Source organism: Tenrec ecaudatus, chromosome 9, assembly GCF_050624435.1.
Source record: "Tenrec ecaudatus isolate mTenEca1 chromosome 9, mTenEca1.hap1, whole genome shotgun sequence".
NCBI classification, from domain to species: Eukaryota; Metazoa; Chordata; class Mammalia; order Afrosoricida; family Tenrecidae; genus Tenrec; species Tenrec ecaudatus.
In genome coordinates, this window is record NC_134538.1 from 100,217,575 (window position 1) to 100,241,910 (window position 24,336).

At 45.6% G+C, this 24,336-nt stretch overlaps 1 protein-coding gene across 1 annotated transcript in view; it reads left to right on the forward strand.

The window, feature by feature from the left end:
* ICA1 (islet cell autoantigen 1) overlaps positions 1 to 24,336 on the forward strand; it is a 129,647-nt gene that overhangs the window by 20,848 nt on the left and 84,463 nt on the right. The window contains exon 5 of the mRNA XM_075557345.1: positions 2,919 to 3,117. Coding sequence (XP_075413460.1) covers positions 2,919 to 3,117 — 199 coding nt within the window. The remainder of the gene's footprint in view (positions 1 to 2,918; positions 3,118 to 24,336) is intronic.

The window sequence follows — 24,336 nt, forward strand, 5'->3', positions numbered from 1 at the left end:
GAATTATACCTAAATAATTTGTAACTGGTTTCCAAAAATATTCAAGTAAAGAAACTGCATTTACTCAATTTGTTAAACATTTAAAAAATCCTTTTGTTAATGTCTTCTTACTGCTGTTGCTCCTCTTGTTTCTAGACCAGGATGCACGCCTGCAACCCATCCCTAGGAGTTCCACAGACATCTCCATGAACATTGCAAGAAAAGGGGAATTGAAAAAAGATAAAAATGTGTCCATTTTTCTGGACATTTTGGCTTTTATTAATTACCTTTTGGCCTTGTCACTGGGGGTAAGGCCATCTCAATGCCATTTTCAGATTGAATAAAACCTTCTAAATAGTTTGCTGCCCTAGTCTTCCAAGAAGGATGCTTGTTTAGGATCTTGAGGTACACCTTCTTAGCTCCATGATTTATCTTAGTTTTCCCTCTGGAGAAAGTCAAAAGGGAACAAATGTGGAACAACTGAAATCTTACTAGTAGGGGTGGCCTACTGTTCAGTGCATACGCAGGTCTGCCCCGCCTTACAAGGACCGCTAACCCCTGTAAAGCCCTTCACAGGTCACTTCTCACACGCTGACTCTAGTAACAACTGATCTTGTGGTGACACATAATTATGCGTGCCAAAACTAATATTCACTTATGTTTGAGAAACAAAGCCAAGTCCCTAGATTCAATCCCTGTAAGAGTTATAATCCCTGAATATTAATAAGGCTATCCAGTTATATCCTTCATCACTGCAGATCAAGTTATCTCCCAAAGTACCCAAATGGTCCCGAAAGTTCATGTAATCCAACCTGTGATACAAAGTATTAAGAACCCAGACAATACACCAAGTCCACTGCCATTAGTCGATTTCAACTCATAGTAACTCTAGTTAGTGCTTCTGAGACGGAAGGCTCTTCCGGAGTGGACAGTCTCATCTTTCCTACGTCAGCGGTTCTCAACTGTTCTCAGACCGTGACCCTCAATACAGTTCCTCATGTGGGGATCCCCTCCAACCATAACATTATTTTCATTGCTACTTCTTAACTGTCATTTTGCTACTGTTATGAAATGGGAGACGCGTGTGAAAGGGTTGTTCAACCTCCAAAGGGGTCGTGACCCACAGGTTGAGAACCACTGTCCTACAGCGTAGTGGGTTTGAACTGCCAGCCTTGTGGTTATCAGTAGCATCATATTCAACAGATTGATATTTTTGATCAAGTATCCAAAATTCATTTTTCACTTTAGCATACCAAAAATACACCAAACTTACCACCATAATGACTTTATGGGCCAGGGTAGACCTGCCCCTGTGAGTTTCCAAGACTGTAACTGTCAGAGGGAGGAGAAAGCCTGGTCTTTCTCACACTCCTAACATGGGCATTAAAAAAAAAGTCTGTAACAGGTTTCCATTATCAGGACATGCCATGCTGTACTTCACCAGAGCCCTTCTGTTCACTACTCGGGTCACTTCCACTTTTCTTTCTAAAGGACATATGTTCATAGAGTCTAACTGTGTATGTTAATTATTGATTTGTTATTATTCCCAGGGGGTCAATTCTAATGGTCAATTCCACTGAGGCTTGATGCTTCCCTGTTTTGTTTGCTGGGCCAAGATTCAGTCTCTGGTAGCACAGATGAATGCAAGGGCTTTGACTTTTTGGTTTTATGTGAAGCAAATTATAGAAAAGATCATTTACTTCCTCTGTACAGATCCTATAGAAGTGATTTCATATAAACAATACAGATTTTATATAAGATAACATAGAAGTGATTTTAGATTCCCCATTTGTTCCCATCAAAATCTTAACATCTATCGCACTGTGCCATCTCCAGTTTTATAACAAAGATATCAAGAATACTTCAGTCACGCACCTCTTATTTCAGCCAGTTTAGGAAAATTGATAAAATCCAAGAGAAGTTCATAAGTCCAGAAATGAGTTGGATTCTTAGGAAGACAGTGGAGAACTCTTTCCCGCTTTAAATGGAAGTCTTCAGCTACGTAAACCTTCGCATTCAGCATTTGTTCCACAGGCACACACAGTAGTTGTTATAACTGTGTCCTCAATTCGATGAACTATATTAAAGCTAGACCAGCTGACAAGCTATTTTTATGGACGTGTTAAATATTAAAACGAGCACACCAAAGGGAACAAAGTTTCACAAACAAGAGGAAAATCGGGGGGGGGGGGCGATACAAGGTACTCTTTTCTGAAAATGCACAGTACTCTCTGTAATCTCAGAGCGCTGCATCTCAGATATTGTTGGAACAGCCAAGAGCTGATTCCAGCTCACTGACAGCCTTGCTCCCTTCAGCTAAGTAAGTTTGCATTTAAATCTAAAGACTTCTCTTAATGTTATACTTCGAATATATGCCAGGGAACTTCACAGAGAACAGTACATTTTAAAGAGTGCAAACCATCTGACATGGTCCAGTTGGGATAGGAAGAAGAAAGGAAAGACAGCCCTGCCCCCACCAAGAAATAAATATCTTCTCCAAAGTTTGATAGGTCTGAAATAATTTCTACTAAATTGATGAGACTCTGCAGCTTATTTCCAATATTAATACTATTCTACACCTCCTGTGTGGTGTCATGTATAGTCATTCCAAGGATAATATCCTTAAACTTTATTTTGTTTTATTTTTTAAAGAAAATCACATCAAATAACCTAATCTTAAAGTGCCACCCTATAGCAAAGGCTCTGCAAATGTGCCTTTTCCTTCCTAGATCAAATAAAGAGTATTCTGTTGATGCCTCATTCCACTTTGGTTACTGGAGGAAACAGTGGGGAGTAATGAGTTCTCATTCATTTCTATTACAATAGAACATCTTCTATTTTCCTGGTACTGTTCAAGGCACAAAATTTAAGATTAGTGAACTTTCAAGGATTTAAACTGCTGGCCAGTTTAAAGATTGTGACTTTACCCTCTTGTCTAGATTGGCTTTGAGAAACCCTTTGTGTCGCTTTCACCAAGAAGTGGAGACTTTTCGTCACCGGGCCATCTCGGACACTTGGCTGACCGTGAACCACATGGAGCAGTGCCGGACGGAGTACAGAGGGGCGCTATTGTGGATGAAGGACGTGTCGCCAGAGCTGGATCCGGATCTCTACAAGCAAATGGAGAAGTTCAGGAAGGTAGGAAGCCTTGTGAGCATGACCAAAAAGGGGGTGCCCGCTGGAAGGCACCGAGGTGTGAGTGAATCCCGCTGGTGAAGAAGACATGACTCCAGGGTGCCATTAATCATGTCTGATGTCTTCTCATATGACAGAGTACCAATTAGTGTGATCTATCATTCTCCAAGGAGGAGATAGACGCGACGGCTGGAAATTGCCAGGATTTAGTAACTGGTTCTAATTGAAGTCATGGTTCCCATGTAATGTGGACTTTTGGTAAGGTTGTTCCTTTTATGCCTTTTCATGCATAACTGAAAATCAAGAGCAGCTCATATAAAACTGGGGAATGAGAACAGCCTTTGGGGGCAATCTTTTAAAAATTATTAATGCATGCTAAGATGCATAGAAACCAAGCTACTCCTTAGTGAAGTGGTATTATTCAAAAGCTGTAAGGTTGAGTTGCAGGGTGGAAGACGGCTGTTGACTCCACCTGTGGTAAACCATTTCTGAAACTCCTCTGAGGAACTGGATTGACGAGGAGAGTGAATGTGCTCGGTCAATTCCCCTGAAGGAAATGGTGAACAGCAGAGGAACCATCTTCGGTTGCTGTTTTTTGTTTTTAGAGCTACTATGTTGTGTAAATTTAGGTATATGAATGTTCATACTGTCTTATGTACAAAGTGCATCTTACCACTAGGTGGCAGTCGAACATTGGGTATTTACGACAACGAAGCTATTTTGGTTGTGTACACAATCCTGGTAGTTCTTTGGCTGACTGGGTATATTTCAGGGGTTGAAAAAAAATTAAGTTAACCAATAGATTTAACATACTACATCAAATGGCTTTGCTTAGTTCAAATGATCAATTTGTTATTTGTGACACTGCTTAAAATCCCTAGATTGATTTTTCCGGGCATCCTGGTGGGGAAGCTCCAGGTGTCCTGAGGGTGAATGTGGGGACAGGGTTGAGGGGCTTCTGTTGCTTTGACAGCCCTGGTCGCCATTTTGTTGACTTCGTGGATTGATACAAATTATTTTCATAAGTCATGTTTTCTTTCAGGTTTTTATTTAGAGTCCTTCCCTTTGAAAGGAAATCAAGGTACAATTCATTTCTGGTCACAGAAAATCCTGTTAGCTAGCATGTAAGGCAACGTTCTGAACCGTGCAGAGTCTACATGGAAAAGGCTCTCAGAGCAGATCTAGTGACACTCACTGTTTTGTTTTCTTTTAAAAATCATTTTATTGGGGCTCTTACAACTCATCACAATCCATCCATCCATCCATTGTGTCAAGCACATTTGTACATTTGTTGCCATCAACATTCTCAAGATATTTGCTTTCTGCTTGAGTCCTTGGTGTCAGCTCATTTTCCCCTCCCTTCCCCACCCTCCCTCCCGCATGACCTCTTGATAATTTATGATGATTATTTTTTCATGTTTTACATTGTCTGATGTCTCCCTTCACCCACTTTTCTGTTGTCCATCCCCCAGGGAGGGGGTTATATGTAGATCGTTGTGATTGGTTCCCCCTTTATCTCACGACCCCACCTTCCCCTTCCCCTCCTGGTATCGCAACTCTCATGATTGGTTCTGAGGACTTTATCTGTCCTAGATTCTCTGTGTTTCCAGTTCCTATCTGTACCAGTGTCTATCCTCTGGTCTAGCTGGATTTGTAAGGTAGAATTGGTAGAATTGGGATCATGATAGTTGAGGGGAGGAAGAGTTAAAAAACTAAAGGAAAGTTGTATGTTTCATTGGTGCCATACTGCACCACGACTGACTTATCTCCTCCCTTTGACCCTTCTGTAAGGGGATGTCCAGTTGCCTACAGATGGGATTTGGGTCCCCACTCTACACTCCCCCTCATTCACAATGATATGATATTTTGTTCTTTGATGCCTGATACCTCATTCCTTTAACACCTCATGACCACACAGGCTGATGTCCTTCTTCCATGTGGGCTTTGTTGCTTCTCAGCTAGATGGCTGCTTGGTTATCTTCAAGCCTTTAAGACACTAGACGCTATATCTTTTGATAGCCAAGCACTGTCAGCTTTCTTAAACACATTTGCTTATGCACCCTCTTTGTCTTCAGCGATCGTGTTGGGAAGGTGAGCATCATGGAATGCCAGTTTAATAGAACAAAGTGTTCTTGTATTGAGGGGGCACTTGGACACTCACTCATTGTTAAGTGAAAAAAAAAAACCCCAAGGTCCCAAAAGAGTAAGCAAAAATTTCCAAGGATTGATTGATTACTAATATTGCTGAATTGAGGCTACATAGGAAGATCCCTAACATTCTATTCAAGATTTGATTTGTCTTTGGCATGATCTCTCTTTGGGGGGTAGGAATGTGTGGATGGTGAAGAGACTCAAAGGAAAAAAAATCATTGGCAGCGCAGAATCTAGTAACTTTCTGCCTACTGTATGGATCCTTTGAGCCTCGGAGCAACCGAGACATGGGTTTTATATTAGACATGAGGAAAATGATCCCAAAGTTAAGTAACTTTTCCACCCAAGCTCAGACAAGGAAATGATCACCAGAAGCCTAGACAACGCGCATGTTTTTGGCCTCAGACAGGAGTGGAAAAAAGAAGTTGAAGAATATATCTAAAATTGACAACATATTTTACAGTAATTCTTTTCCTGTGAATTTGTGTGTTTTTTGTTTGTTTGGTTTTTTTTTTTTTGCTTTTCTGATCAACAAATATTTATTGAGCACCTCTTAGGCGCCAGGTAATAAGATTAAACACAGTTGTTCTTGAAAGTAGAAGAATCTCACTCCAAATAGCAGTTCTTTGGTTTGGTTTTGGGGCCGGTTACTAGCTCCGTGAGGATATAATGGAAACCGAGCCCTTCGTCATTTGGTTTGAATGTTGAAACATTACCCATTCCTTAGTGTCATCAATCTGTCGATTCTGGAAAATATGGTTGAAAACATTCCTGTGACGTGCAGAAGTAGCTGAAACGATGCCTTACTCCCCAACCCCATGAGTGCTGGATTCAATTTAGTAGCTAAGCCTGGTGTCCTTGGGATTTAGCAAAAGGATATGTTTTGAAAGTTCATCCTCCAAGTGTCTATTTGATCAGACTGGATCCCCACCAGGGTACGGGGCAGATATACTCGGTTCCTGTCTGAGCTGGAACCCCAGGCCTGGCCTGTCGCTTTCCTCCACGTGGCACTCACCTCTCCAATGACAAGATGCCAGCCTCCCAGACCCATGCTTTCTCAGACCCCTAGGGCATTCCCAAGATAGGAAGTCGACCTCCTTCTGTTTTGTAAATTGGCCTGTGGTTTTTCAGGTATAAAGTAGCATAATTTGGGGCTGGCAGCCCTTTTAGGCATGAATCTAAATTGTGGAGTTCTCTGTTCACTTGGGGCTTATAAACATGAGATTTGTCTTGGAGCAAGCTTTCGGGTTTTGTCCCAGTTGAGTTCCCTTTTAAACAGAGACTCCATTTATCTGTCAAGAACATGCTACCGAAGTGTGTCTGAGTCATGTGGGAGATGGGCCCAGCTGTGGGTGGTTCCTCGGGAGGCACTGTGGGAGGGGAAATTTCTGTTTCCTCAGAGCCAGCAGCCGCCTTCAGGTTTCGCTGGGTTCGTCCTCAACTGAAACAGTATTTTGTTATAAATTCTGTTCTTTGAACTGACACGTTTTGGAAGGGACAGAATTATAAATCACGCCTCATCAGTAGGATCCCTTGGTTGAACTCTCCAGCATGCACAGCCAGGAGGCAGGAGGCTGCAGAGGGATGGAGTAGGTGAATCAGCAGATCCAACGACTGCTCTCCTAACTCATGCTGTCATTTGGGGAGTGCCACTTTCACAAGCCCTGGTGGCACAGTGGTTAAGCAGTTGGCTGCTAGCCAAAAGGTTGACAGTTTGAACCCTCCTGGGAGAGATGTGGCATTCTGATTCCATAGAGATTTCAGCAGTGGAACCACTGAGGTCCCATGGTACCCCGTCCTAAAGGCCCACGTTGAGTGGGAATCCACTCAGTGGCAGTGCTTGGTATGCTGTTGGTTGTCCAACTCAGGACAACCCCATGCATGTATACAGAGTGGAACTCTGCTCCACGGGACTTCCAAAGCTGCAGCTTTTTGGAAGCACATTGCCCAGGCCTGTTTATCTAGGAGTTAGTTTCAACTGCCATCCTCTCCACCAACCCATTTGTAGCACCCACGGACTTCAGTTTGGGGATAGAGCAAGCGAACACATGCAGTAGGATCAGTAATTCTCCAAGGAGCACGTAGAACGCTCTGGAGAGGCTTCCTGGAGAAATTGAGTCGGGTAGAGGCAGGAGAAACCGCCAAGCAGGCCAGTCACTGACAAAGTCACTTGGACAAGTCCTTTAGATGAAGGCAAACAGAGCTTGAAGGAGCTGAGAGGTCCCATATGCCCTGGGGAGGCCAGACGGCTGCAGGGACCGAGGTGCCATCTGGTTGGAAAGATGGACCATGAGAGGCATCTCTTGGGAGAGCAAGGGAGGGAGGGCAAGGATGGAGGGGTTGCCAAGGGATGCGATCAAATGTAGATTCTCCGCAGTGTCCCCAGGTTTTAACATGGAGAAAGGGTGCGGAGGGCCAGGCCTCAGAGCTGGGAGAGCCGCTGCGAGGCTTTTGTACAGAGCAAGAGGAGAGGGGCCGGAACTGGGAGGCAGCGGGAAGTAGACCGAAAGGAATTGTAGTATTCAGCCTTCTCCCAGGGGTACGAGTCATCTCTTCGTTCTTTTGAGAAGTCAGCAGTCTAACTATAAATAAATGGCAAGATCAAGTGTACGTTCACCTCCACCGACAGCTTTTTGCCCTAGTGTTTGCGAAATGCTAACACTATTAAATCGCATCCAGCGAGCATGGCCCAAATGATGAATGAGAAACTTAAAGTTAAACAAAGCAAACCGTCCACTTCCATCCCGGCCCCTTTGAAACGCACGGCCCGAGGACAGAGCTCTCAGCAGCGACATTCATGAGCTTTTATTAAATGCCTGTATCAGGGGGGTGGAAATACAAAGAAGTGGAAAGCTCGATCCCAAGCCTCATGAAGGAGCCTGCGAGGCATCTGCTCCTTGTCAGAGTCGCTGTGATGAACCAGACCCCGCGAGAGGGTGGCCATCTGCAGCTATTCTAAGCGCCAACCAGGAGGGGCGGCGGCGGTGGCGGACAGATTTCAACAGGCCGAGCTGGGTGGTGGTGTGCCCCTCCCGATAGGGTGCTTCTCCCCGGGAGGGAGATGGATGGGAGCCCACTCCACGAGGTCGTTTACGAGCAAGTGTGCAACGTGTGATCTATGTGCCCTTTGAAGGCAGAGGAAGAGGGTGCAGTCTAAAAATAGAAGTCAGCTTCTTGTCGCAGATTACATCAGCGTTCGCTGTGCGCTCAGAAGGGCCTTGGCAGCCGGCTGCCCTTGAAAGAGTCTTCCTGTGGTCCATTAAGTATCTTCGAAGGCAGAAATGGGATGGAGGTAATGCTTTGACGTGGAGTGGAAACTGAGCCCCGCGGGATAAGGAAATAGTTCTGAGTCCTCCACAGCGGAGCATTTGGATGCTGTGGGGTCTCCCAGAGAAGGGTGCGGAGCTGGCGTGTTCATGAGGGTCATTTATTAATGAACTCCTACAGCATTTGTCTAGGGTTTCATCCCTGCCATTCCAAAAGGGTGGCTATAAGGGATGTGACTGTCCAAGCCGGCATTCTGCAGCTTGCCCCTGTTGAAATACCTGGGGTGATCTGGAGCTAGGTTTTGGAGAGCTCATGCACTCACTTCATAGTATCATAAAATACGTTGCTGGGAACAGGCTTAGCCACATATGTTGGCAGCTCAGTAGGTAGGACCGAATCATTCTTTGGTGCTCCTGGGCCCCCGTGGTGTAGAGAGCGTGGTTGAGGCTGGTAAGCAGCAGTACTGATGTTAGATTGGTGTTGTAGTTTTGGTTTTCCTGGGGACAAAGACGTGGGTTAATTAATTTGACAGTATCATTCATTACTGCTGAACTCACTGGTCTTTGTCCGGGGTCGAGCTCTCTGAGCAATTGAGGACAGGCCCCCAGGGAGCCTGAGAGGCAAAGCTGTGCAGGCACAGGCACCATCTCTGCCCACTGCGGTGAAAGCGTCTCATTTCAACAGGGATCACCGGCTTTGACTGACATGCACATCCTGCTTCAGTCCAGTTTCCAGGGCAGGACTGGGGTCCCAGCTCACTGAGTCGAACGAGTGTGGACTACTGTGTACCTGGGTTCATCTAAACCCCCCAAGCCCAGCCCACTGCCCTGAGTCCATTCCGGCTCGCGGGACAGAGCTGAACTGCCCCAGAGGGTGTCCGAGGCTGCACATCTTCCTGAAGCCAGCTGCCACAGTTTCCCTTCTTGGAACAGCTGTAGCTCCGCACTCAACTCACTGTGCTGCCGAGGCTTCTTTGGGTTCATACATGGACTAGAATTAAGTGCCTATTTCATAGTGCCTGGCTTCCTGATAAGTCCTATGAATTTATACCTAAATTTCCAGGGAGTTGCTTAATTCACTAAGCAAGACACTAACATTAGCTCTCCTGCCTCTTCTGTTCTAAAACTCCATGCAGAGAATTGAGTCCTTTTATGAGACGAAAAGGCCCTTTGCACAGATAACACTCTTTGGGCTGTCTCTGACGTCAAACTCCTCATTTGCATTCGCTGGGTTTTGGTGTGTGCTGGTTGCTTGTTTGGGTTTGGTTGTTTAACTAGGGCGCCTACTTCTTGTGGTCCCCAAGAAGATTGACGCTCGCTGCCAAACCCACTCTTGGGTGGCTGGTTCTTTTAAGTGCCCAAATGCCATAGGAAAAGCATGCCATTCTCAGCTGGCACAACTCGGAAAGGAACAAAGAATTACATCCATGCTTTCAAGTCTGAATTTGATTAAATGAGGCCTTTGGGGCTTTTGTTTGTCTTGATTTCCCCCCACCCCCATCCTCCAATGAACATGGTAAATAGCAAAAATTAGTCTCAGGGTTAAGCCAAGACCATTTGGAATAACATGCCTGAGACAGCTAATTCCTGCAGAGCTGGTGGCTGGTTGGCTGCTGCTCCTTCTTGGAAAGAGGAAAGAGTCAGACCCCAGAGCTGAGAGAGCGGTTCTCTCTGTTTGCAGATCCACCTCACGCCTTGGACAGGCCAAGGGCATCTATCACAAGGTTCCCATTCATTCGAGGGTCCGCATTAGGTAGGCTGTGATCTCTAAGCTCTCCTCCAGCACAGCATCCTCGTGATGATTGCATGTAAAGCACCACGCTCATTTGTGAGTAAGGATGGACCTTGAAACAAGGTCACCGTGTACTTTTCCCCAACTACATGCGCGTTCACTGAGTCATGCTGCGCTACTCTTACATTCTAGAGAAGAACATTTTATGCAAATAAAGTTTGGATAAAGAAGCCTTCAGTGTATGCAAACAGTTCTCATTGGGAGATTAATACTTTTGTAGGTAGAGGTTATCAAATGATGGCCTTCAGGCTGGCCACTGTTTTTGCAAATAAAGTTTCATTGGAGCACAACTGCACTCATTGGTTTACGACTGTCTGGGGCGGAGTGGCGTGGTTACAACAGGGAGGGATGGGACGCCAGGGCAAAGGCGTGACTCCCAGCCTTGTTACAGGGAGTGTGCTGCCCCTGCTTCTTGGATACCACGATTGCAGAGTGAGGGGAAGAAGTTGTGTAGGAAGACATGACCATCCTTCCTGATCCCCCCCTATGATGATACCCAAATCCCCAAACCAAGTAAATTCCTACAAACACAGAGATGTATGTGATTCTCAAATATGAACGTTAGAAGAGAACTGAGCCGTTACCTTTTAACATCTAAAATTAATTGATGGCATTTGGCGCTTAAAAGAAAGGAGAAACGCGAGGACATGTGGAAAAGTAGGAATGAGTAATTAGCATTTTTCTCCCTCGTCCATACTCCGCTACACTCAGCCCACACCCAGCGGAGCCGCCTGCCTCCAAGACTTGATGGACATCAGACAGAGCTAGCAGCCAATTGGGATGAAAGATAATCCCACCTCCTGTTTCTCTTGCCCGACTCCCCCACAAAAAAACAAATGGTTTAGGCTTTCATTCCTTAGGTACATGAACACTTACTCTATAGTTTATAGGGTCGCTACAAGCCGGGTTTTTGTTTTTCCCCTTAACTCTACCACAGGTCAGTGGTTGGAAAACGTGCTTCAGATTTACTCAGATCCTGGGGAAACCTTTGCTTCAGTAAACATAGGGCTTGGCCATGGGTATCTTTTAAAGCAGCCCTGGCTAAGAAAGCTTGCACTGGACATTGGAGGTAGGAAGGAGATTGTAAGCCTCATTCTTTGGTTTTGCCGGACCTTCATGCTGCTGCCTGCCCTACTTCGTGGCTCATTGGAAGCAGAGAAATGGGCAGTGCCCTGGAAAGTGCCAAGGTCATCTTCTGTGGGACAGACCTGCATGGAGAGCTGTTTGGGGTGAATTGGAGACCGGGATGTGGCATTCATTCCTAAGCTCTCTCACGGAGAAGGCTTTGTTATAACATGGGACCAGCAATATTTATCTAACACGCGTTTATAAGGATCTAGCTCTGTGCTTTGTGTGGTTCCACACTCTTTTTGTTTCTTTTTAAAGTCATTTTATTGGAGGCTCATACAACTCATCACAATCCATCCATCCATCCATTGTGTCAAGCACGTATGAGCATTTGTTGCCATCATCGTTCTCAAATCATTTGCTTTCTGCTTGAGCCCTTGGTGTCAGCTCCTCATTTTCCCCCTCCCTCCCTTCTCCCCTCCCTCACGAGCCCTTGATAATTTATAGATTATTATTATTTTGTCATGTCTTACACTGTCCGACATCTCCCCTCACCCACTTTTCTGTTGTCCATCCCCCAGGGAGGGGTTTATATGTAGATCCTGTGATCAGTTCCCCAATTCTACCCCCACCTTCCCTTCCACCCTCCTGGTATCACCACTCTCATTATTGGTCCTGAGGGGTTTATCTGCCTTGGATTCCCTGTGTTTCCAGCTCTTATCTGTACCAATGTACATCGCAAGCTCTTTACTAATAAGAACTCATTTAATCCTAATTTTTCCCATTTTGCAAATGAGGAAACCTGCCTGGGGCGTAAGGAACGTGCCCAAGGCTGACTGCTTTTATCAGATCCCAGCAGCTGGGTTTCAGCATCCACGTCCTTAATCCGCACAAAGCACTGCCTCTTGTGCTGCCTCACTTCATTACCCTTCACCTCTTCACTGTGTAGGCCCAATAGAGTCCACCCCTTCTAGCCTCGGGGATGCCAAGATCCAGTAGCACAACAGAGACCACAAAGACTTTGTTCTACATCCTGCTTTGGGCGAGTCATGGCTGGGTCTTACATGCTTGTAAGTGACTACTTAAAGAGCAACCATGCCTGTACAGAAAAAAGAAGACTGGTGATAATCAAAATGTCCCAAATATGGAAACTATTTTAGCCAATGGTCTAAAAGACCACACAAACATCCGTTTTCATACCTCTGAGACCAAAAGAACTAGATGGTGCCCACCTGCGACTCCTACCAACTGCTCTTTGGGAGCCTCTGCTGGCTACTCCCCTTCTCGGTGTTCCCATAGTAGGTTCACTCACTTCTTTGCCTGGTGCATAGTAGGTAGTCGATAAAAATGTATGCATCGAATGAGAAAATAAGGAAGTAAAGGAACCTTAGTTCCTTTGAAAGCAAGAAACAACCTGTAAGCCCACACTCTGTTTGATAAAGTTTATACTGGGAATCCCATAATAAACATATGTAATATGATAATGTATATTTTATGTGTTTGTGTCATTGAGTTAACTTCAATCCTGCCATGAATAAAACTGAGACTCAGACTACACAAGCAAAGAGTCACGTCATCCTAATATCCTAGGAGATGTCACCTATACATAAAACTCCAAAGCCCACTGCAGTCGGTTCAATTCCTGCTCATAGTGATGCTGTAGGTCGGGGTAGAGCTACTCCTGTGGGTGGGTTTCAGAGGCTGTAAGTGTGCAGGAGGGTACAGTCTCTTCTTCCTCCCACAGAGGGACGGTGGGTTTGAACCATTGCTATTGCAGTGAGCTCACCAGTGTTTAACCCACTGCACTACCAGGGGTCCTTTCCATAAAAGTTACAGCCTCGGAAACCTGACGGGACAGTTTTACTCTCTCAGGGGCAGGTGGGGAGGGGGTCGCTAAAAGTGAAATCCACCCCACAGCACCGTGGAGCAACAATACTTTGCACAAGAGGAGGAAATACTGATGTGCTTTTAAAACATACCCGTTTTTGCAATACTGTAAGAGTGCATGTGCTCACTGCGAGTCGATGTTTTCACGGAGGGCAGGAGAAAGGTGCCTCTTTCTTTCGTGGCAGCAGGTCTGTGCAGGTTGCATTTCTTTACTGTTTGAGGGAAACGTGTGCTTAGCTCTCAGGTATCAGTGAGCTGTGTAGCAAAAGGGTGTTCTCTAATGGTAGCTTGATGTAACCTAGACCATTGTTCTTTTACCAGACTGACTGACTTTTCATCCTGAGACTGACACGCACTATGGCACGTAGTCTGGTCTGTCTAATTTCCTAGCACTGTGTGGATTTAATCCCTATACTGTGCAATGGTCTGAAGAACTGGACATACTGGGATTGGAGGAAGGCCCATAACAACCTGCAATTCGCAGATGAAGCAGCTTTGCTTGCTGAAAGTGAGGAGGAGGACTTGAAGCACTGACTGATGAAGGTCAAAGACTACAGCCATCCTTCATTATAGATTACACCCCAATGTAAAGAAAACCACAATCCTCGGGAAAGAACCACCACATAACACCATGATAAATGGAGAAAAGGTGTTAAGGATTTCATTTTACTTAAATCTACAACTCCTGTGGAAGCAGCAGTCAAGAAATAAAAAAGGTATTGTAGGGGGCAAATCTGCTGCACCTCTTAAAGACCTCTTTAAAGTGTTACAGAACACCGATGTCACGTTGACATTAGGGTGCGCCTGGCCTGAACCATGGTATTTTCAATTGCCTCCTATGCACGTGAAAACTGGACGATATTGGCAAAGAATATTGAATATGCCATGAATTGCCAGAAGAATAAACCAATCTGTCTTAGAAGAAGTACAACCAGAATGTTCCTTAGAAGTGAGGATGGGAAGACCTGTCCCCCATACTTTGGGCTTGTTATCAGAAGTTACCAGTCCTGGGAGGAAGACGCCATGCTTGGTAAAACAGTAGGTTAAGAAAAGAGGAAGTCCATTAGTGAGATGGGTGGACACAGTGGCTACAGTAATGACTCAAACGTAGGAAAGATGGAGAAGATGGTGCTGGAGGATGGTATAGGGCAGTATTTCATTTTCTTGTATGCAGTTTGCTATGGGTTGCAACTGACTCCATATGCACTCGCTGCCATTGACTTGATAGCACTGCATAATCTTTAAGGAAGTAGATGGCCATGTAGTGGCTCATGAAGTTTTCTCATGAATGGCTGATGGTTTCCAATCACTGACCTTAGAAAGAAAGCTTCGAATTGCAGATTGCTTTAGGAAAGCCTGTGTTCTGTGCTGATTTATCACAAGATACTGAAAAGCTTTGAATAGTACTCTTTTAGATGATTGAATATGTTTGTGTTGTTAGCCCTCCACAAAACTTTAATAAGATTTATCTAAGGAGTGTGACCCTGTGGTAGAGCCAGAGACTGTGTAATAGAACTCAATACTGCACACCCCGGTTTACCCCGCTGAATAAACCTCTACTGAATTCCTTCTGATCATTAATCAAGGATGTAGAGAGTCTTGCTTTAAGCCGAGTGTATTGGAAAGTGTCTTGCTTCCACCCCTCTCTCCAGCTAGCTGAGACTTAGATGTATCTATGATGGGGGTCACATTACCATGAGTCATGCCCTGTCTGCCCTGATCAGAAGGCCCTGCACCAATCTTGTAAAGCCCCTCTATCTAACAATGTACATTATGTCCCAATCATGACCCCACTCCTGCCTCTGTGGGCCCACCTATAATTGTGATGTATCGATCTGCTTTTGTGACCGTTTCTTTTCCCGCCCACGCCATTTTGAAAGCTTTGTAACTCAACAACCCCTTGGGCACCATTTTGGCCACATACGAATGGCCTCCCTCATCTGGACGATGTGTCTGTGTCTTTGGACTGTCTTTGCCCCTTTTAAGACTTTATAAGTATTCTCTTCGAATTATATTTGAGACTGGGGTCTTTGTACCTTAAAATAACGGTCACTGGTTTCATAGGTGTCTCTTCAAAGAAACACAGAATCTCCTTCCCTCCCAAAGCCGAAGAATGTCCATACGTTGATATGTGAACTAGCAGAAGAATGAGTGAAAAGGAAAATGACATTTTCCACTAGCAGCTCTGTTATATATAAATATCTATAAGTTCTAAATATGTGTGCACATATATTAATCTTCTGATATAGAAATATAAATGTTTGGGTGGTACCTTGGTCCTCAAAGAACTGATAAAACTCCAACATAACAGGGAAATTAGGAAGTGGGGGGTCTATACGCCGTCCACTGTTTGCCCAAGTCAGTGTTGACTGTCTTTCCCAAAGCATGTCCACCTCTTGGCCATTTCCACTCTCTTCTGCCAGAGGGCCTTTACTTGGCCACCTCAGTGAGTTCTCAGAAAAAAAGTAAAGCCCTAGATTAGAAGTGGCTTTAAAAGGCATGCACTACTTTCTAGTATAACATTCCCAGTATAATTTCAGGTATGATAAAATTATCCCCAAGGGGGAAAAAAAATCTGTTTCTTACTCAGCAATTATCCCACTTAATCATTAAGCCAGATAAATGAAACTCATATATCCAAGCCCTAAAATATTCAGCCAGCCAATTTAACATGTGCCCCTAAGAGTCCTAAAGAGCAGTAGGGCCATGAGCTCATTGAAATACAATTCTCACATGCATTAATCAGGCTTCTGTTGTTACCGTCAAATGAAATATGATTTTAGGGCTTGGTAACACTTCACAGTTGATTGGTTCTTTCTATCCAACCACCCATCTATCTGTCCATCCATCTATTTAAATTCACTCCCCAGCTGTGATTCTGAGACAGCCATTGTCATTTAGATGTCAGTTCTTACTGTGGCGCTTCTGGAGGCTGCAGACATTGAATAAGGAGTCCTTCTCCAGATAGCTGGGTTATATAAGCGAACTGAAAGCTGGAGGTTTTTGGGTGAGCGCTCTGTGGTAGTGTCTTTTCTGGGCCTCGAGGGGGCTATTCCTGCAGTTCTCACAAGCAGAGCGCTTGTGGATGTTGGTGTTCTGAGAGACAGAGACAGAGACTTGGAAAAGTTACCCCATATGAGGAGTTGATCGTCAATAGGTGAGAAGCTTAAATGGAAAGGGATGCTTATAGAGTCTGATACATTATGTTTGGGATCGCTTTCCCTTCCATTTTTTGTGTTAAAAATTACAGGGTAACTGCCTCCAGACAGGGGGCTGTTGGTGTTGACATGATACGAGATGAGCAAACAGGAGGATAAAGTGTAGGATTCGTGGATGCCTGTTTGAAACGGTGTGTCGTGTGCATGTATTAAGATGACTTATATTAAAAATAAAGCAACCCCATGAGCTTCAGAACCAATTAAGGTTGGCTGGAGAGGAGAAAATGACAGAGCACGCCTTAAACTGGCAAATGATCATTTGCAAAGGGAGAGCGAGGGCAGTCTGCAGGGGCAGCGGTGGGAAAACTGCCTTCCAGAGGCGATATCAGAGGGGCAGCCGGCGGAGGAGGAGGGAGGGTGAAGTCATGGTTGAAAGCCGTCACAGGGAGAACCATGTGAGGGGTTAAATCACTCAGGGATGAAAGGATCAAAAACAGTGCCCGAGGGAAACCACCAAAATTAAGAAAGCCGATGAGAATGTTTTCTTTTAAAACGCTTTCCCTGTTCTAGCAGAGTGAGAAAGGGAGAGTTGCGCCAATCCTGAAAGGGAAAAGGTGAGAAAGGGAAGCCATAGCGTTTCCCACGTGTCCTCCAGCACACCCTCAGAGCAGGGCGGCCTGTGGCTTTGCACCAGAGAGGAAGGACAGGAGACCTCCAGAATCCGAGAGGGAGGCCCGGGGTTCAGAGGGAAGGAAACAGCTTCCACGGTTTCCAGTCAGCTCTTAGGGGCTTTGAGACAAGTTCAACCTCCTCTAGGCTGACCATGAAGGCTTTCTGCTGGCCAGTATTAATAACTTCTCCTGTGTGCATGGTCTACTTCCCAGTTCACATTCCTGGGATTAAATGTCCTCAGACATAGTCTTTCCCCACGTGCGCGCGTGCGCGCGCCTGCCTGTCTTAACTCTTCTCTCTAAATCCAGCTGTTTCATCCGTCCTTTTCCTTGGAGTCTCCCAGGTGTTACAGCCCCTACCACAGAGTAGTTAGGCGCTGGTGGGCCCACATTTCTTCACTCAGATGGTCTGAGAAATCTTATCAGTTGCTGTAAATCAAACACCATCTTTGTGGCTTGGTAGTATTTGATTCATTTACTCTTTAATACTTGCAGAGGGCATCTTAATGCTCAGATTTGAAAAGGAATTAATGTCCATGAAGATCCTATACCACATATTCCTTTTGTCCCCATAGTTTGTGTTAGGCTCTTACTGTCTAACAAAGCACGCGTGTTAAAATAAGATACTACCGTGGGGCAGACGAACTTTGTGTCCCTCCCAGAGTTTCCAGAGGCTGTATAATGGACACAGGCTTCACGTGTATTTTATCATGGTCACCACACATCAAGTGTTTTAGATAAATGTTTAAAGTAATACGTTGAAAGGAGATGCTTAATTTTAAAGGTTTCCATCTCTTCTCCACCTTCTAGGCTGGGCATGCTCTGTTAGCTTACCCTCCATCCCAGGCCCTGGCAAGAGAGGCCGATGGTTTAAAAACTGAAGCCATGTCAGCTAAAGCTTTTATTGGTACTTATTATCCAGGGCTCCGTCTGCTTTTAATTTTAATTCTCTGCTGAATGAACTAGCATCGACTTTTTTAACTTTTCTGAGTGTCTAAATGTCTTCCATTTTAAAATGAAAATGCAGTGACTAAATGTTGTCACATGAATCCAGACAATGGTTACATTTCAGAAATTAGACTCTTCCCTATCCTGAAGAGATTTTAGATTGGGGCAAAACCTCTTGGATTATCCATGGACCAACTTGTCCCTCTTCTGTGTCCCTGAGACATTCCTGTTCTCCCATCGTCTTCAGTTTCAGCCACTAAATCATGCAAGTAAGCCGACATCAAGAAATTGATGTTACAAAATCATGTTTGAAACTAAAATGATGATTGGACCAACCTTTTTGTTTACCATTTGACCTAGAAAAGGAGTGCAGTGTTAAATATGAGCTATGCCAAGGGCAAGATCCCGCCTTTTTTGTTTAAAGACATGTCCTTTTCACAGTGCAAAGCACAGCAGATATGTAAACTCCACAGTGAACAATATGGCCATTTATTTATGCAAGATGTTTCACTTATTTGGTTTCTCTGCCAGCCTAGAATTTTCCATCACACTCTGCCTTACAGATAGGTGCAGCAATATTTAAATGTGTACCTAGTGCAGAATCTTTCATTTAAAAATTTTTTTAAAACACTCTTTGGTTCAATAACGTATTACTTCTTAAGGCCTCTCGTAATGAAGGTCTGAGTGATTTGCACCATTTTACAGCTAAGGGCTGACTTGTCCAAAGCAGCGCGTGTGAATCAGGGCTCATATCCAAGGCCCCTGGCTCCAGAGTCATTGATCTTTTCACTACTTTTGCCCGGAGCACCTCTTCCTGTAGTGAGTGGATTCTCATGAGGCACTTGGCTCTCTGTAAGACCGCCTGGTTCTGTGAACCCAGGTCTGTGGGAGAAGAGATACACCTTCTTGGTCTTCCAACACACTCCACATTCTCTGTACTAATTGTCACTGATCACAAAGTCTCATTTATAAGCTCCCTTCAGAAATGCTTGGGGCTGCCCTGCCCCTCTTCTCATTCCGCGGTCCATCAGCCTCTCCATCCTGTGTGTCTGGCATTTAGCAGGTCACCTGTCCCACCTTGTGCTGTGAGTGCCTGCTTCGGTGGAATGACGGAGGAGTTCTTGGGGTCAGATGCCTGATCCCTCAACAGTCCCTTCAAACTCAGGGCCCCAAACCTGGGCAGCCGGTGGAAGGCTCGTGGGAGAAAACAGCAGTTCCCAAAGGCATTCACAGCATCTCAGCCACAGGTGGAAAGCCAGTGCACCATGGGGAACTTTTCATTTGTAAAAGTAGAGAGGCCCTGGGGCAAAGAAAGACAGTAAGCCACCTGCGCACATTTCTGGAAACTGCAACTTCCTGCATACTCAACTCACCCTGCGGTGGGGTCCGCCTGGCAGGAGTTGCTCTAAGAATCCTGAGCAGTGAAGGGCCTCCTGAAGCCTGGCACCGCCTACGGGCGGGTGAGGGTGAGACCCGAGCAAGCGGCTGGTTTGTAACAAGCTCCCCACTGATCCGTTGCTGTGATCCCTGGAGCTCGGCAGGCCACGGTGCCCTGGGGCACCGTCATGGGCATGCTGGTGCTCTCACCGAGGCTTGCTGCGGTGGTGCATCAAGTTGCCGTGAGTCCGTGGCTACTCACCGGCACCTGAAACAACCACTGAAGTGAAAGCTCACGGACTTGGGGCTGCCTGTGTTCTCTGGCAGAGCCAGGGTTTCGGGCTTGGAAACCCTACTTGGTGCTCTGGGAACCCGGAGTGGACCGGCTGCGCTCTCTTAGCTTCCCCCTAGGAACAATGGCAACCCACGGCCCCGCACCCCCAGGCAGAGGTGTGTCCAGAGGCGGATAATGGAGAAGGGCATTTTCACAGACATGCCAACTGAAAAGGCATGTTGGCACACACATTCCCAAAATACATCGCTCCAGGGTCCCATGACTGCGACGCGAGGCTCGAACTCCAGAGCCTACACGTCCCTCCCCAGACTCTTCTGACCATGTAGACAGAATCACGTTTGTTTTTCTGTTTTGCCTTTATGGAAAGCATCAGTAATAAATATAGAACAAACATAATGTACCCAAACACTTTATTTTAATTCCGAGCATCACTTCATAGCTTCACTTACAAGAGTAGAAGCCAAAACCATAAGCAGATTCCTTGCGAAGCACCCGTTGATACTGAGGAAAGAACCGAGTGGCAAGCCATGAACGTGTGATGGTTGGCTGGACAGTTAGTAGTGGGGCCAGATTCACAGCTTTAAATTCAGCTGGTGTTGAGAACAGTGGCTTAAATATTCCTGAAATGGTTTCATTGTATTCAAGCGTCTAAAGCGGCACTCAACAATCAACTCTTGAGCCCAGTGTCTTCTGTAGTCCAGGGCCCTTTTATCTCATTTCCTCTCCTCTCCCTTCAGTTGCACCTTTGATTTTCAACAAAACCCTTTCCATACACGCCTAGCTTCCATGTGGTGCAGGAGATTTCTACTGGATCCACCCCAAGCGGGTTCCATACCTTACTTCCTCCTTGTTAATTGAGGCCCTCAGTGTTCTCTTACTAAAACAAACAAAATCAATCGCCATCAAGTTAATTCCCACCCATAACAACCCTCTGTGTTTTGGAAGAACATTGTGCTCCAATGGGGTTTCAATGGCTGGGATCTTTTAGAAATGTGTCTCCAACTCTTCAAGAAGTGCATCTGGGTGAACTTGAACTGCCACAAGCCTGACTTGAACCTAGGGCGTCTTGGGGTTCACTTTCCAAACACTGATTTGTAGTTGTTCGACTGTACTGTTTTGTACTGAATGGACTAGTTTGATGAAGCGGCTTCAGACTTCCTCTGGCTACAGAGAGAAGAAACTGCCCAGGGGTGATTCTTAGGAGGCAGAGGTCAGACATGCCTCAGTCCTCCAGTGTCCTTTACCAGTTCTGCTGGGCACAGGGTCACTCTGAGTGGGAACTGACTGGAGAACACTGAGTGACAGCACCTAACAACAACAATCTGACACCAGCCGTCCCTCCCACCACATATGACTTGTCTGCTGGGTTCAATAACTCCTTGCAGTGGCCGCACAAAACTCACAGTCAGTTCTCACAATTAAGGAGTTTCTTAGGGAAGCTAATAAGTTATGAATGTTGAGGATGCCATTCTGTAGTCTGCAGAGCCTTTTTTCAGCCATGCTGACACACATGTCACTCTCTGATCCTCAACGTCTTAGTCAGGTGGGCCGTTGGCTGATGCCTCATTCTGTGGTCCAGGAAGCCCACCTGGCACTCGGCACAGGTTTTGCCGGTGGCTCTTCTTTCTTGATGATCTTGAGCTTCCCTCCTGCTACTGAGATGGCTCCCTTTTATACCCAGGGGAATGGTAAAACTGACCAGTCGCTGAGTCCTCTACACCTAATTCACATGCATCCACCCAGTCACTGGGTGGAGGTGTAAAGATGGATAGAAAAACCATATCAAGCAATTTCACTGCACCACAGTGCTCTGGTGTATTTTCTTTTCATCAAATGTAATAAAGGTCCTCTTAATTACCGCTGGAGGGCCTTAATGATTTCTGCACCACCCCAAACACAGGAAACCATGCATTATCTAAAAAATATTTAGTAAATGCTTTTAACGTACTTATCTTTAATTCATTGTGTCTGTGTTAGTGTGCATTCATATGTGTTCTCTTAACCTTCCCAACAATACTTAGTTTCTTAACATTTCATTTTGTCAGACTATTTTTTAAAAGCATTCATGTTCTTTATAAACTAGAAGTCTATAGAGAGAACGTCCTGTTTTGGCCACGTATAAATATTTCACAATCACTTAGACCTCCAATCGAGAGGTTTGCTGGGAATCAGGGTGGTAATGCCTTCTATTGAACAGGCCACAAAACCCTTTATGTAATTGGGCTCATACCAGTCATCCGCTTTTGAACAACAACTATGTGACTGCGACTCGGCGCCAGGAAAGGTGCTAGGTATGAGGCACGCAATGTACATAGAAACGCTGGTGCCCATAGAGATGGTGGCTAACACTGAGTGCTTACAGTGGACCAAGTGCTCGGACAAGAAACGTGCCTGCACTACTTTATTAAGACAATCCTGTGAGCCAGCTAGAACTAAAATTGAATTTACCCTCTTGGGCGGAATATAGCCCAAATCTGTAGAGAAATGTTCTTGTGTACCTCATTATAAATCATTAACTGAAGAGCTAAGGAGACAGGAGACCTCTTTTAATTAGAAAAGGCAGAGAGCAGGTGGGGAGGTCAATAAAAGAGAGAGGTGGGAGAAGATTATGTCCGGGGACAGGATGTCCTGGGCAGGACTTTCAGATCTGCAGTGCTAGCTGTCTGGTCCCCAGGTAACTGAGGATGTGAAAAGCGCCCAGGGCTATCTTACAGGCAGCCCAGCTTCCACCTGGACCCCGGCCACTAGGCAACTCACACAGCTGGGTACACACTGACAGTGCACAGCAGGAAGGCAGCGGCCCTGATCAGATAACCTGGTAGGGAGACAGATGCACAAGTGAGTAATGACAGGACAGCGAGCCACTTACTCCTAAACTCCAGAAATAAAGCAGAAGGATTAATTCCTCAGCTTTTTATCATCCGGCTTCTTCCGCAACATTGTGGTACCTTTTCTCTCAAGCGACCAGCCTTCCTTGAAGCCTCCCCGACAGGCTGTTTTCTCAGGTCCTCGTCTCGTGTTCTGCTCCCGCTCTCCAGAAGCAGCCCGACCTACTCTCACTTCGGTCCCATGCCCTCCTACCACTTCCCCCTCCTGTCCTCCCTCACAATTCCTCCCCAAGACAGTCACACTGTGGCTCTGCGGAATAATGTCGGTGCTCAGCGATCCCGGTGAGTCTGCCCACGTCATCTCTGCGATGGTGGGTGCACTTCCTTGCAGGGACCCCGAGGCACCACCCTTGGTTCTAGAATGAGGCCAGGTCACGTTGGTAGGTGCCATCATGTCAGCTCCTCCAGCTCACAGCAACCTTATGTCTCACTGAGCACAGCGCTGCCCACTCGAGCCATCCTCACAATTGTTCCTCCGTGTGAGGCCAGTGCTGTCGCCACGTGACCATCCATCTCAATGAGGGTCTTCCTCCTTTTCAATGGCGCTCTACTAGGCATGATGTCCTTCTCGGGTCCGTCCTGATGATGTCTTGGTAATTATCGAGATGAAATATCACCAGTCTCACTTCCAAGGAGCATTCTGGCTGTCCTGCCTCCAAGACCAATTGGTTCATTCTTTTGTCAGTCTGTAATGTTCAATATTGCAGAGGGGAGAATTATTTTATTTTATTTTTTGCAGGGGGAGAATTATTTAAGGTGACTCTTCTAGGCCACGGCTTTGTCACTCCCACCAAATGATTTTTCTCTGATGGATCTGGGTAAGAAAGTGGGGGAAGATACTGATTATATTATACAATTCAGCTATGAATGATTGGCATCCTTCTGGGTATAAAGTGAGCCATCTCAGAAACAGGAAGAGAGGAGTTTCACAACCAGCAAGATCCAGGAATGGATCAAGCCATCTGGACCCTAAGATCTCTGCACAGGAACCTCCGTGATCCAGGAGAGAGCTGTGATATCAGAGGAGCAGCAGGAACAGAGCAAGGAGCCAGATCATGAGCCAGCGCAAGGGCCTTTCCGGCCCACAGAGCAGGGAAAGTGGAGTGCTTGGGGACAGGACACTGGCTTGTAGAAGGGGATGCCTCTGGACACTCAGTTGGGAGAACTGGGTTCACCACCCAGGAATATAGAGCTGAATGCCTTCGGGCTGAGGCTTACCACAGAGTGGTTTGCCCTTTGGGCATTTATTAACAGTCCAAAAAGGACTTTGTAATATGTTCAGACTGAACAACTGTATCCTGAGCTTGTTTAACCGGAATTGTAACGAGTTAACTTCCATGCTACACCCCATAATTGTGAGCTTTCTTTGTGAGTTCTCTGTGGCCGTGACAATGAAGCACTGTGATTTAAATGCATCCGTCCTTCTCTAGTCTTTTTGCATTGGCTAGCTGCATGGTTCCCATGAGGCTCACCTCCATCATCGGAGGGCACCATTGCTTTTTAAAATGACCAAGAGAGATTTTTGCCACAGATTTCTCCAATGCATTATGTCATTCATTCGACTTCTTAACTGTTGCTTCCATGGATGTTAATTATCGACCTAAGTCTAATGAAATCCATGACAACTTGAATTTCTTCACCACATATTATAATGTTGCTTAAGAGCCCAGTTGTGAGAAGTTTTGGTTTCCCCATCTTTAGGTGTAATGCACACTGCAGGC